Source organism: Dipodomys merriami, unplaced genomic scaffold (assembly GCF_024711535.1).
Source record: "Dipodomys merriami isolate MVZ:Mamm:240054 unplaced genomic scaffold, mDipMer1.0.p SCAF_21, whole genome shotgun sequence".
Taxonomy (NCBI): domain Eukaryota; kingdom Metazoa; phylum Chordata; class Mammalia; order Rodentia; family Heteromyidae; genus Dipodomys; species Dipodomys merriami.
The window spans coordinates 16,745,980-16,761,052 of NW_027203493.1; the positions used below are offsets into that span (position 1 = coordinate 16,745,980).

The window sequence follows — 15,073 nt, forward strand, 5'->3', positions numbered from 1 at the left end:
CAGGAAAGCTTTAGAAGTCAGCAGCACAGAAAAGACGACAGTGGATAAAGACTGGAAAGGCAAAAATGCCTTGACTCAGGAATGTTTAAGGTGGCATCAGGTAAAAGTAACTAGCCTAAACCAAAAGAAGGAGTATTCATTAGCAGGTAGGAGAAAGATGGTACATTTGTTGAGATTAAAACATTGTAACAGCCAGGTGCTGGTTGTTGGCTCACACCTGTATTCCTAGCTACTCCGAAGGCTGACATCTGAAGATTACACTTCAAAACCAGCCCAGGCAGAAAAGTCTGTGAGACTGTTACCTCTAATTAACCAGCAAAAAGCAGGAAGTGGAGGTGTAGCTCAAGTGGTAGCATGCCAGCCAAGTGAGAACAAGAGATCTTGAGTTCAAGCCTCAGTACAGGTGCTTGAAGAAAGAAAAGGAAGGAAGAGAGAAGAAAGCTGGAAAAGAGGAAAGGAGAAAGAGAGGGAAGGTGGGAGGGAGGGACAGAGGATGGAAGGAAGGAGAGACAGGGAGGGATGGAGGGAGGGGAAAGAATGCAACACAGGAAGCTATTGTTCAGCCTTAGAACACTTGCCCGTAGGTGTGAGGTCCTAGTTTCAACCCCCAGCACTGCAATAATAATAATCATCATCATCATAATATCATCAGGCAATAAAGTTTACTAAAATAAATGGGTGGGTTCTCTCACTTAAGCCTTCCAATAATCTTGTGAGATAAATATTATTAATCCCATTTAAATAGTGAGGGCTATTCACTGAATATGGTAAGTACACAGAGGTTGAACTGGCTAAGAAATTCTCTTCAATTTTGATCTTTTTGTTTCTTTAATTCAGTAAAAGATCACTAGCTTTTTTTTTAAGAAATAAAATATTTTAAAGATAGAACAAGACTAGATCTCCTTAAGAGCTCTCTCCAGAAAAGTAGCATCTGTACGTTACCAGGCTGACCTGTTGACATCTTCTTGGCTACTAGCTGTGCCTGATGTCCACTCAGGCTCACCTGAACCATGTCCTACTCCGTCTCAGGAGAGCAAGTGCTCAGTATAAAGCCCACCTCATTGGCAAGGTTCACACCAGCTGCTCAGGTCTTTCTGGGGATCAGTGTAGACCTGCAACGGTCATCTTCCTCACAGAGACAATCGGGAAACTGAGATGTTTTTAGGTGTGACAGTGGTATTATGAAGTATTTCTCATCCTTTGGTGATACACAAGGTTAGCATGAGACGATGCCCTATCTTGAATCTGCTTCAGAAAAATGGAAGGAGACTGTGGAACAGGAAAAAAAACAAGATTGTTACTGAGGCTGAGGGACAGGCACTTGGAAGTGCTAGCCTTTCTCCTTCAATACTGGATTGGCATTTTCCATAATAAAGAGTTTTTGTAATGAATAGGCAAAGGAAAATGTTTAATTGGAGAAGTATGAGAATGACTGAAGCAAGAGAGAGAAAATAATAGCAGAATGTTTCAACAATGCTAATAATACCTACATATGAAATCGACCAGGCTCTATTCTACTATTCTTACACAAACATGTTTCATCAAGAGTAAGAGTTTAGCACTATATGAAACATGTATTAGTCAACTGTGGAGGTAAGATTAATGCTAGGCCCTGTCCAGAGAGCTTATCAGCAGATAATAGGATAGATCATAGCTTCCGTGTCAGCCATGTAATTCCCAATTCTGGATCACTTGGTGTGCCTCTTTCTTTTTCTCTCTTCTGCTCTCTTTCTTCCTTCCTTCCTTTCTTTCTTGCTTTTTGCTTTCTTCTTCTATCTTAACACATTCTACAGAGAATGCAATAGAGGGTTTCTCAAATACAAAATAAATAAATGAATTCCACAAGCTGAGACTTTGCTTTGATTCTCTTCAAGATTGAGAGCTGGGTTGGGGTGTGGTGGTAAATGCCTGTAATCACAGCACTCAGTTGTCTCAGGCAAAAGGATTGTAAAGTGTGAGGACAACTTGGACATTTCTTAAAAAAAAAAAAAAAAAAAAAAAAAAAGGAAAAAACGAGAGTGATAGAGCAGGGCAGGATTAAGTGGAATACACTGTATATACATGCATGAAAATGTCACAATGAGATCCTTTCTTGAATAGCTAATTTTTAAAAAAAGAAGAGGGGGCTGGAGGGGAAGGAAGGAGTCTATGCCTTCAAGGTCATAAGTCAAGACTTTCTCACTAGCATAGTCTTACATCACTTAGATATCTCATAAATTGACCTTGTCTTGGTAAACAGATGCCTTGTTTATAAATCAATATGTTAGGAACTCTAAATAGGCAAAAATAAGCTTTCATTCTATTTTACTCATTGCCTATATTGGTCTATATAGACCACCACAGGCACTTAATAAATAAGATATTCAATAAAATGCTAAACAATATATCTTAGACAAAATTAAAATCTAAAAGGATAAGAAAAAAATGAAGCTATGTTCTTGATAAAGAATATAAATGGCAATACTTCAGACAAATCAAGGCACTGAAAGCTATCTCCAAAGCATGCTATCTGCTACTGGCCTGTCAAACTGGGTTGGGGGGGGGGGTAAGGAAGGGGCTCATCCATGAACACTCCCATCTATTTGGAAATAAGCCAGGAGCACCACAACAAGGCACAGGCATGTCATAGGAACCATGGATGTTTTCCAAGGGGACAGGGGCAAGGGAAAGTTACAGAGGCAAAGTGAGGGGTACTGCATGAATTATTTTGAGTAATAATTCTGATTACTAGCAAGGTGTTCAAGGGCAACTATCAAGGGTGGCGCTGACCAAGGTTATGCAGACAATTGTAGAATTAAGTAGTTTCGTGTAAGGCCACAAGGCCCCTTGTTTAAAAAAAAAAAAAAAAAACACAGCTCTAAAAACAAAATCTTTTGTACATAGCTCTTGTTAGCAGGCACACATTTCTGAGATCCCCTCCTTCAGTACCTTGTGATCACATTATTATTCTTACTCTTATTAAGGTTTGACACAAGATTCTGACAACTTTCACAGGTCTCAAGCTAATAATAAAGTAAAAAGTATTGCCTATCCTTCGTGTCTAACTGCATAGTGATGAAAATAAAAGACAGAAGAAAATTAAAAGTGATTCCAAGGAGTCCCAGGAAGATCAATAGTGGATCACTTTATTACAAAATAATAAGTAAAATAATACTTTCTAAGGAAAATAATAAGTGTCAGACTCCTTGCTCATAGAGCTGTTATAAGCCCAGATTAAATCTACCTCTCTCTCTTTCTCTCTCTTTTTCCTTCTCCCTCTCCCTTTCTTTCACTCTCTCTCAACTTCAAAGTTTCCAGCCAGAAATCACCAAAACATTGTTATGGTTTTCAATAATTAGAAGTATTTGGAATAGCCCTATAGCTTATAACACATAATGCCTTTCAACTGCACAAAATAATAGCTATTGCAAAAGAGAATTTTCTCTGTCTTGCAACTGTCATAAGTAAGTCTGTCAGCCCAAAGACTTGGCTTAGTCTTGCAATCTTTCCAAAAGACAAGAAATAAGAGTTTGGAAAGAAAGATTAAAAAAAATGAAGGACAAATTGAATGCCGATGGCTCACACTTGTAATCTAGCTGTTCAGGAGGTTGAGATCTAATTCAAAGCCAGCCCAGGCACAAAAGTCCCTAAGAGTCTTATCTCCAATTAACCAACAAAAAAAAAGCTGAAAGTAGAAGTATGGCTCAAATGATAGAGCACATGCTGGGCTGGGTGGGCGGGGCAGGCGGGAGGAACACACAGCTAAGGGAAAACAACCTGGCCCTAAATTCAAGCCCCAGTGTTGGCACCAAAAAATAGAAAATAAAAAAGGGTAAGTGATCCACAAATGAAAAAGACCCCTTTACTCTCTTTATGTAAGCAAATACAAAAGCAAACATAAATTTATATTTGGTTATTTTACATCTCAAAGTCAGTCTCTCCTTTCTCACCTAGAAAAAATGTATAGCATGATCTAGGAAGGCATTGGCTAAGGAGTAGAAGAATTAAGAGCCTGGAAGGACTCCTTCCCTCTCAGTGTCTGGCTATGGCTGTGCAAATCCCACTCGTAGGTATTTCCCATGAGAAATGCATGCCTGTGAATAAGAAGAGTGAATTCCCTCTCCATCCTCAACACTGGCAGTGTAACCCCAACATGCTTCTTTTCAGAGTTACCCTGAGAAGCACAGACCCTCATATAGATAACTTGCTCACAAGATGGACAGGCTAAGACCCAATTTCTCCCAGGGAGTAAGGGTTAGACTTGAAAAGTTCAGATTCTCCAGTGTGACCAAAGAGGATCAGAGGCTGCTTATGAAATGAATGGACCCCAGTGAATAGTTCACCCCCTCTAAGCAGTAAGCAAGGGTTTAGGTTCCATTCAAAGTGAATGAGGATGTCTGGAGTACTGTTCCTCTCCTGCCAATGTATCTTGAGAAAAAGAGAGAGATTTTTAAGTGGATACCAAGTCATGTCCATGAACTGGACTCGATGCCCAATAATTAAAGCTACAAAGATTTAATTGTTCAATTCACTTGTCATCAACACTATCTGTCCACAGGAGATACCCAATGAGTTGCACTCATACTGACTGATGCTCTGGGTCCAAAGGACGATCCATCCAGCCTAACACTCAGCATCTGCTTCTTTTTTGTTTTAAGACTCGAACTCAGTTACCTGTTGCTTTCGCCCATTGGCTGGCACTCTACCAACTGAGCCACTCCTCCAAGCCCAGCATCTGCTTCTTAAAGGAAGAGGTAACAAAATAGCCTCCCACAGTTCCAAATTTTGAAGTACTCACAGTCCAGTGAAAGAGCAACAGAAATATTTTAATGTTGGGAAGTAAAAAGGGTATTTTTTAAAAAGAGGTGATGCCAGCCCATCGCTATATCACAAGAAAATGGTTCAATCAATTCCAGTGAATATGGAATATATATTTTAGACAATATAGGATAAATGGCTTCCTAGACAAGGATAGACTAAATTCTGCAATCTCCCTATATTGGGCCACCACGAAACAGAGAAATAAATTTCTAAAACATCTACACTACTGCATATACTGGGAGCTATTACTACAGTACTTTGCCCACACACAATTTAGTTTAAAATGCAGACTCTAAATTAACAATTGAAAGGTAAACAATCTGATTTTTGAAAGGGAAAAAGATTTATTAGCAGATACTACAAAGGAACAGCATCTACAGCATCTATAAGCATGTCAACAGATGCTCATTATCTTTCATCCCCAATATAGTGCAAGTTAAATCTCTGGGGAAAGATGACTTCCTAATCACCTGGCTGAGGAAAATAAAATCTAACACACATCTAGAAGTCTCCTACTGCTGGTATGAGTATGAAAAGATACAAACACATTGGAAAAGAGGTGAGCAGTTTCTCCTAAAACAGTCACTTGCCCTATACCAAATAACTCCACTCCTAAGGAATTTTCTGTTTATTTCAGTTTTTGTTTTGGATTTTGAGACAGGATCCTCCAATGTAGCAGCTGGCTTAAACTTGTGATCTTCCTGCCTCTATCCCTAGAGCTGGGGATCACATACATGTGTCATCAGCCAGACATTTCGTTAGAAGAATAAAAGCATAAGTAGATAAAATGACTGATGTAATCATTTCTATATAAACTCCACTTAGAATGGCCAAAAGCTGAAAATAGCTCAGGTGTTCAGCAATAGGCTAAATATATATAAAGAAACACACACACGCACACACACACACACATATATATGCTAAACATATACAATTAACATACATATGATCAACTCATATAAGGAAATACTACTCAGCACAAAAAGGACAAGCTTGTGATATATATACCACAACATGAATGGACCTTCCAACATTTTTGCTGTCTGAAAGAAGCCTTATACAAAATAGTACATAAATCAGTGGTTTCCTAGGATAACTGTGTGTGAGGGTCGGGGGAATAACCAGGAAAGAACATGAAGAAACTATAACAGTTAGGGCTATGACTATCTTTGGTGTATTCATAAGGGCTTAAGACTCACTGGTATATATGGTTATTGAACTCTGTGGAATAATTTGTGTATTTCATTCTGTAAATACCACCTTACAAGCTAAATTGCATTTTGGATTCTTAATTGTATGCTCAGGGTTTAGAGGTAAAGTACACTGATGTCTTCAACTTACTCTGAGATACATTAAAAAATTAATAACTACTGGATTATTAGAACATATATAGAACAACCTGTTATAAAAAGATAAATTGCAGCAAGGTGCTGTTGGCTCACATCTGTAATCCTAACTATTCAAGAGGCTGAGATCTGGGGATCATGGTTCAGAGACAGCCAGGGCAGGAAAGTTCTTGAAACTATTATCTCTAATTGACTAGTAAAAAAAAATGGGAAGTGGTGTTGTGGCTCAAGGAATAGAGAGCTAGCCTTGAGAAAAAAGCTCAGAGACAGTGCTCAGGTTCTGAGTTGAAGCCTAAGGACTAACGCGCATGCACATATGCGCACACACACACACACACACACACACACACACACACACACACACACACACACACACACACACACACACACACACACACACACACGATATGTAGTAAAATGATACCAGGCACCACTGGCTCACACATGCAATCCTAGCTGAGATCCAGAGGATAGTAATTCAGGACTAGACAGGAAAGAAAAGTCCTCTAGACTCCATCTCTTAAATAACCAACCAAAAGCCAAGCTGCAGGCATGGCTGAAGTGGTAAAGCACCAGCCAAGTAAGTAAAGCAAGCATGAAGCCCTGAGTTCAAAACCTAGTACCACAAAAAGATATATAGGAAAATATATGGGTAAACTCTGAAGTTCTTTCCATTTTCTGAATTAAAATTTTTCAGAATAAAGTGTTTGAAGCTATATGGCAAAAGTAGAATTCCTTTTGGAGGTAGAGGTCACTCCTAAGTAAACAATTTAAAGGAACACAAATTGAGAACCAAGACAGCAGTGTAAGTGTCAATCAGGGTAATAAACAAGGCAATGGGAAACCATGAGCAAAGACAAAAATTATATATGTGCTTTGTGAGCCAGCTGTTTCCTACACAGACAAACTGTGTCAGCAAAATCAGTAAGGATTTCATGATTCAACAACAGTTAATCATTCTCCCAAACAAGAATGAGGCAAGTCAGTTTTAGAACAAAAGAGAGTGGCTTTAAAATGAATATGTTCGGTTTTATAAAAAAAAAAATCTCACTGCCTGGCCCCATAATCTGTTTAGTTCACCAAGTATTCAATAAAACTTCAGTGTGAACCAGGATTTAGCAACCCTTGGGGTACACTGCCAGTCCTGGCAGTTCTAATCTTAACCCTGTCGCTAGCCAGCTGCATGTGCTAGTTACAGACTTCTAAGTTTGTCTGGTTCACTTTAAGAAATCATGCCAAACTGGACTGAATATAGCAAAAGACAAAGGAGGGCTAGGAGAATGGCAGCTTCTCACAAACAGCACCATGAATGCCACCCATGAGCATGAGGCATCAAGCCCCCAGTCCATGAACATTAACCTGGTTTTGAGAAAGTGTTGTGTGCACTGAGGGAAAAGCCCAGCTCTAGTCCTTTCTGCCAGATTAACCAGCAGCACAATACTGGTCCAAAATCTAATCCAGCCTCTTCAACGTGCCCTTTTGAGACTCCGCACCCCAGGGCACAGAACAGGATTGCCTGCTTCATCTACATTGGGCTAAAATCCTCTGTTCTTTAAACATAAGCAGGTGTCACCTGCTTTGGGAAAGCTTGCAGCCACAGTCAGCCTACCGTCTACACAGTCTGTACTGGGGCTGGATGGCGAGATGTTTCTGAGTCCAGTCTCCCAGTCTCCACACTGAACTCCTCAAGGGTGTGGTTCTAGCCTCAAGGGGATTTGAATACTTTGGCCCCAACAAGGATCAGCACTCAGCAAGCACTCAGTTCTACAAAGCAGCACCTATTAGTAGGGCTCGATCTGAAGTGCCCCGTCGGGTGTTTTTACCTGGAATAACGGAAGGGCTAATTCTTTTATTTGGTGGCTTCACACGGGGCACACTTGGATTACAAAACACGGTCCCTCAGGGCTCCCACCCGCGTGGACGTCTGCAGCTGTAATTTCAGGAGCCTGCTCTGCTTCCTGCAGCTCCCACAAGAGCTGTGACCTCTGTCCCAGCTGGCCCAAATGCAAACTCCAGAGCCCCGTGCCCGGTCGCCACCCACAAACCCTGCAGGCCCAGGCCCTGCGCCCCAGAACCCAGCCCCCTGGCACAGCTGGATGTAGTCAGTAGTCTTTCCGCACACCACCCCCATGCCCGGAATGGGGGGGAGGGAGGGGGGCTCCCCGCCCAGTGCCACCCCGGAAAAGCAGAGGCGCCCAGGCCCCGTTACTCGTGGGCGCCCCTGCTTCCTGCACCGGTCCGCAAGACACCCCGAGAGCATGTGGTCTACCTGCGCGCCCCGCTGCTCCTTCCACTGCTTCATCTGGTCGCTGGCTGGGTCCCGGCTGTCCGCCATGGCTTCCAACTCTCCAGGCAGAGCTCAGCCTGCAGTGTCGGGAGATCTCCACCCAAGGCTGAGGACAGATCTACCGCCCCAGCGCCCGAAGTAGATGACTTCAGCCTCCGCCAATCAGCACCGCCCCCGCCCGAGGGCCCCTTCTGATTGGTCACTGGAGGGATAAGTGGGATGGGATTGGAAGTCCAGTGCTCCTTGTGGGAGGCGGGTGTAGAGGAACGGGGGAGGGGCGGGGGGGGGGGGACTGGGTGTGATAAGTGGAAAGTCAGAGTGACTCTACAAGTGGAGGACTTGGAACTGTGTTCTTCAGAGAGTCAGATGTCCAATGTGGATTTCCTCTGTGCAAAATGAAGTTGCTGCTGAAGGATGGGTTGGATGCTTTCTTAATTCTTTATTCGTGAATTTTTATTTATTAGAAAACTATATTATTTCATAGAAAAGCACTCTGAAACTTTGTATCACCAATCTCTATTAAAAACAAACTATAAACAATCTACGTTGGGAAGTAAATGCTTGGTAATATTTATAATATACAGTAAGTTACTGACAAGTTTGTCATCTTATTTATTTATTTATTTATTTATTGGGGCTTGAACTCAAGACCTTACCTTTTTCACTCAAAAGCTGGCATTCTATCAGTTGAATCATGGCTCTATTTCTGGTATTTTCTGGTTAGTTGGATATAAGAGTCTTACATATTTTCCTGTCCAGACTGGCTTTAAACGTCAATCATCAGGTCTCAGCCTTCTAAGTAGCTAGGATTACAGGCATGAGCCACTGGCACCCACTTTAACCAAGCAGATTGAATGTGTTCTCTCAGGTTCTGAGACATACCTTGAAATGTCTTGAGATATATAACTATACCATCATCTTCAAATTAAGAGGGCTCAGCTTTTACCTTTGATTTTTTTCAACAGAATTACATGCATGAGTGGGTGTACAATCATGGAAATTTGACATTGTTCTTGATTTTAGAAAGACCTTTGTAATACAAGTCTAATGTGATTTGCTTGATAGCTTTTACTATCCACCATTCATATTGCCAAAGCCCATATGGGCAGTGACTGTCACAGCTGTAATTCGTTGTGCATTACAGACAGGAACTTGTTCGATCACTTTTGGGGGAGAAGGGGGAGTTGTTTGTTTTTTGCGCCAGCACTTAGAGCTTGAACTCAGGGCATAGGCACTGCTCTTAGCTTTTGCACTCAAAGGCTAGTGCTCTACTACTTGAGTTACAGCTCCACTTTTGGAGCTGTAACTGGGGGTAAGAGTCTCATGGACTTTCCTGTCCTAGCTGGCTTTGAATGTTGATCCTCAGCTCTCAGCCTCCTGAATAGCTAGGATTACAGATATGAGGTAACAGTAGCTGGTTCTACAAGCTTTTTTGTGTCTATTTGCTTTGTTAACCCTCCCAACACTATGAGTTAGAAACTAATATTCATCATTTTACAGATTGAGAGAGTGAGGACTAGAGATTTTAAATAAGTGTAAGCATAGCCGGGCGCTGGTGGCTCACGCCTGTAATCCTAGCTACTCAGGAGGCTGAGATCTGAGGATCGCGGTTCAAAGCCAGCCCGGGCAGGAGAGACCGTGAGACTCCTATCTCCAATAAACCACCAGAAAACCGGAAGTGGCGCTGTAGCTCAAGTGGTAGAGCGCTCGCCTTGAGCTGAAGAGCTGAGGGACAGCGCCCAGGCCCAGAGTTCAAGCCCCACGACCGACAAAAAATAAATAAATAAATAAAAATAAGTGTAAGCATAGTCACACAATTATTAAGCGATAGGATCAAGACCCTAGCCATGTAAATTCATCTCCAGAATCTATGGCTTATTGAATAAGTGAATGTCAAAAGAATCAAGTAAGTCTTTTGCTTCCAGCTAGTATAAACACCAAAAAATAAACAGAAAGAGCTGAGTCCCATTTTAACCTTTGTTCTTTATGACATTGTGGGAGTTTTCACCTCTGTTTCTGTTATGGTTGGTTTGGTTATTACCAAAGCATGATTTCCAGAGAAAGAGAAATGTAGAAATAAGGCTTGTTTCTGATCTTGTCAAATTATATATTTTAAAGTAAAAATGTGTGTGTTCCAGAAAATGGAAACAAGAAGTTTTTTCTTTGCTGTTGTTTTTCTTTTCTTTTTGTCTTGTTAGTTCATTTGTCAGCCTGTAGGAGGGTAAGGGGACACAGAAATTGAAGGACAAAGGGTGAACAAATACAGCAGGGGTGCTCACTAGACACTATGTTGAAAATGAACTATATAATCTGTGGGTAGGAACGGGAGAGAAGAACTGGCAGACAGTGAGGGAAGAGCTGACATTGTCCAGAAAGAAATGTATCATTACCTGACTTATATAACTGTAACCCCTCTGTATATCATCTTTATAGTAACAATAAAAATAAAAAATATATAAAATGAAGTTTGTGTTTCGAAGTAGTGACTGTGAATTTACATTTGGTACAAAGGTAAAATTTCTGTTCATTTGGCTTTGTAATTATAATTCAATTGTAGTTTAAGTGAAAATACCTCCAAAACTCAGCCCTCATTAAATAGTTTAAATCTTATCTGTTTGACTACAAAAGGTAATTCTAAGTCAGCAAACAAATTGGGACTACATTTTAATATATTCATACATATGCATGAGCGTTTCTTTAGTAATTGTGTTTTGGATTCCCCTACTCTCTGAGAAACTAAGATTCTTTTATATATTTTATTGTAATGTTCTTCACTGTGGCCTAATGAGCTAGACAGAAAGAGTAGTAGAGGCAAGAGAAAAAAAGAACACAGAAAAAGAGAGGGCACTGGTGACTCAAGCCTGCAATCCTAGCTACTAAAGAGGCTGAGATGTCATACACTTCATTTATGTTTATATTACATTCACTTGGACAGAATTACATGGCCATGCCTAGCTACACAGGACATTGGGAAATGTAGTCTCTGGCTTGGCAGCCATGTGCTTGACAAAACTCAGGTATTCTATTAGAAAAGGAAGGAAGAATAAGTATTAGTGGTTAGCTAGCAGCATCTGCCACACGGTCTTCTGGACTGCTGAGATGATTAAGGGAGATGATATACACAGTTAGCTATTAGTATTACCCAGTTATTAGAATTGCCATTTGCTCAAGAGCCTATGTGACTTTTTTATGGAATACTTCAATATAAGGATAAGGATCCCCAAAGACCACCAAGAAGCAGACTCCGACAAGCAAGTAAGCACATGAGAGTCGTTTATTACAAACTGGAGCCTGGACTCACAACCATCACCTACACAGTGGGTCAGAGTTGAGAGCCATGACCCTTCCTTCAGCAGGGTTTTTATAGGGTTTCAGGGGCATTCTATACAGCACAGCATCACTTAGCAAATCATATCACACCGCGGGTAATTCATAAAATAATTCTAAAAAGATGATTATTTTAACCAGTGGTAGGAACGGACCAGGGACTGGGGGTTGGCTGGTTCATGGGGCTGATGCTCTTTGAAATGACTGGCTAAAGCAGATGATCTGAGTTGTGACCAAGTGGTCTTTATCTTGTGTGAACATTTGGAACTTAGCTGTAGTTAGTGGAATTTACCATAAGGGAGTTGTTCCTGGAATTTGGGCTCAAGGGGAGTTGCTGATACAGTTCCTGACGTTTCAGTTATAGTGCCTTAACAGGATGGAGTCTAAACCTAAACTGTCTATATTATATTTTGTTCGGGCTTCACAGGACAAACTTTGTATTGGGTTTTTGTAGTGATACCAATTTTTCTGTTGTTCCAATCACAGCTAACAGAGCCCATTTGTGCAACAGCTTTTTTATCTCCACAGCAGACACTTCCTGATAGCAATACAGCTCACAGCTAGCCATCACAGATTCCACCTTTGACATGAAAATATTGGATTTATTTAAGCTAAAGAAAAGAAACAGAGCTTTCTCCAGGTGAGAGGGTTCCTGACTGCGTTGGCAGAGAAATGGCTGAAACTAAATGTCTGGAGGAGGAGGGGAGAGGGAGCTGCATTCTGATTGGTTCCAATCCCATGCAAATGAGGCACAAGACAACCAACCAGAGACAACCTATGCCATCAATGTGGCCATGAAACTTAGTCTTTAATCAGTTGAGTCTTGCAAGTCTCCACCCTAACTAAGCTGAGAATGTAAAATGAGATAGGAGGCAAGATATCTGTTCTCTATGTTCCCTGTAGATGGGATTTTTTGAAAGAAGCTTGCAGTTTCCACAGTCTGGTCTCCCTTTGTTAGGTCAGTGCATTACCATTGCAAGGTATATTCCTAGAAGCCCTGGACCCTTGACTAATCTACCTAACCACTTAACTAATTTCACCTGTTCAATACACATATTTCTATAGGATGTGCTGTAGTTAAGAGGCTGCCTATGGCTACTACAAGTATGGCTCTGAAGTCACATATGATGAACAACTCATATCATACACCAAACCTTCCCATCCCACCCAAGCATATTTTCAACACATATTTCAAGAAAAACTTACACTCTCCCTACACTGTCCAGTCTCTACATTAAGAGATTTTCCAACATTAACCCATTTGACCCTTGTAACAACCTTAAGATATGAAGCCAACATCGCTCTACCTGTGAGGACATTGAGGTAGCAGAAAGACAAAGAACCTCCCAATGTTACATCATTGGTTAATGATGAGGTCAGAAGACCTCAAGGTCAGGCAGTGACTCTGGAAGTCACATCTCAACTTGTACATCACTCTGCCTGCCGCAAAGTGGGCAGGGAAACCAGGGTGAGTGTTATACTTTTTTGGAGTTTATCTAAATTAAGGCAACATTTCCTGTCCACCTAGGACTAGCTTAATGGGAAGCACAATGATGTAAACCAACTGTAGAATCCATATTTGCCTGTCCATAATTGAAAAAGCTCAAGTTTGGCACTGGTGGCTCATGCCTGTAATCCTAGCTACTCAGGAGGCTGAGATCTGAGGCTCATGGTTCAAAGCCAGCCCAGACAGAAAAGCCCATGATACTCTTATTTCCAATAAAAACTACTCAGAATGGGGCTGGGAAGTTGGCTCAGTGGTAGAGCACTTGCCTTGCATGCCTGAGGCCCTGGGTTCAATTCCTCAGCACCACATAAGCAAAAAGGAAAAAAGCCGGAAGTGGTGCTGTGGCTCAAGTGGTGGAGTGCTAGTCTTGAGCTGAAGAGCTGAGGGACAGCGCCCAGGCCCAGAGTTCAGGCCCCATGACCAGACTCAAAAAAAAAAAAAAAAAACTACTCAGAAAAGGCCAGGAGTGGAGCTGTGGCTCAAGTGGTAGAGCACTATCCTTGAGAAAAAACCCTAAGGGACAGTGTCAAGGCCCTGAGTTCATGCCCTAGGACTAGCACCAAACAAAACAAAACAAAAACACATAGGAGCTGGGTGCCAGTGGCTCATGGCTATAATCCTAACTATGCAGGAGTGTGAGATCTAAGGATTATGGTTTGAAGCCAGCCCAGGCAGGAAAGCCCTTGAAACTTATATTTCCAATTAACCACATTAAAAAGGCAGAAATGGCGATGTGGTTGAAGTGCTACAGTGAAAGCCTTGAGTAAAAATATGAAAGTACAGTGGCTAGGCCCTGAGTTTGAACTTCAGTATTTGCATCAGAGAAAGAGAGAAAGAGAGAGAGAGAGAGAGAGAGAAGAAAGAGAGAGAGAGAGAGAGAGAGAGAGAGAGAGAGAGAGAGAGAGAGAGAGAGAGAGAGAGAGAGAGAGAATGGGCAAATGGCATTCCAGACTCTTTGAAAGAATGAGAAGTGGTTATGAATCTGTAATGCCAGCACCATAGGTCTAGAGAGTCCCAGAGAATTGAAGATTGTCCAAAGATAGTGGTGAGGGTGTCAAAGAAGAGGAACTGAAGACAAGGCTCATTGGGAGCAGCAGACTTAAGACTTCTAAGGTAGAAGAATGAGCATTCCCTGGGAAAACATATCCATTCAAAGAGTCAACTCCCACCAAGAGAGAGGATCCACAAACATGGATACCACTCTTGCTCCAGGATATGTGGACACAAACAGGCAGGCAGCTCTTGCTCTAGGAAATGTGGACATAAACAAATGCAATTCTGAGACTTTGTGACATGAAGCAATATTCTCCTAAGTGTGCCAAGTGCCAAAAGCAATTGCTTCATGGAAGCAAAGTTCAATCACTGCTGGTTGAGAAAAGGCATGGTGACTGCCCCTGACAATGGCTAGGGAAAATGTAGCTGTCTATGCCTGTATACATGTAAAGATATCGAGCAAATGATAGACAGGGCAAAATCTGGATAAAAGGTAAACTGGAGTTATTTGTCCTCCTTTTATAATGTTTTGCCATTTTAGTATTATATCCAAATAAAATTTTACCAAAAATGTAAATGAACTCCTAGAACAGACCATATTCAAGTATTTTTCTCAGGGAATATGTTAATTATATTATTTGGAACAAGACAAAAAGAGAATAAAGTCCAGGTTAGAACCATTATAGGGATTAAGCATGAAAGGTAAGGGAAAAGGAGGTCAAGGAAAAAGAAGAATTATAACTTTGCCTATAGTATATAATTTACCTTGAACACTGTGTGTGTGTGTGTGTGTGTGTGTGTGTGTGTGTGCGC

At 41.3% G+C, this 15,073-nt stretch overlaps 1 protein-coding gene across 1 annotated transcript in view; it reads right to left on the reverse strand.

Annotated features, from left to right (window-relative positions):
• The window catches only part of Cat (catalase), a 37,510-nt gene extending 28,955 nt beyond the window's left edge, over positions 1-8,555 (reverse strand). Inside the window, exon 1 of the mRNA XM_070032613.1 lies at positions 8,416-8,555. Coding sequence (XP_069888714.1) covers positions 8,416-8,481 — 66 coding nt within the window. The 5' untranslated portion in view covers positions 8,482-8,555. The remainder of the gene's footprint in view (positions 1-8,415) is intronic.
• Positions 8,556-15,073: the final 6,518 nt, after the last annotated feature.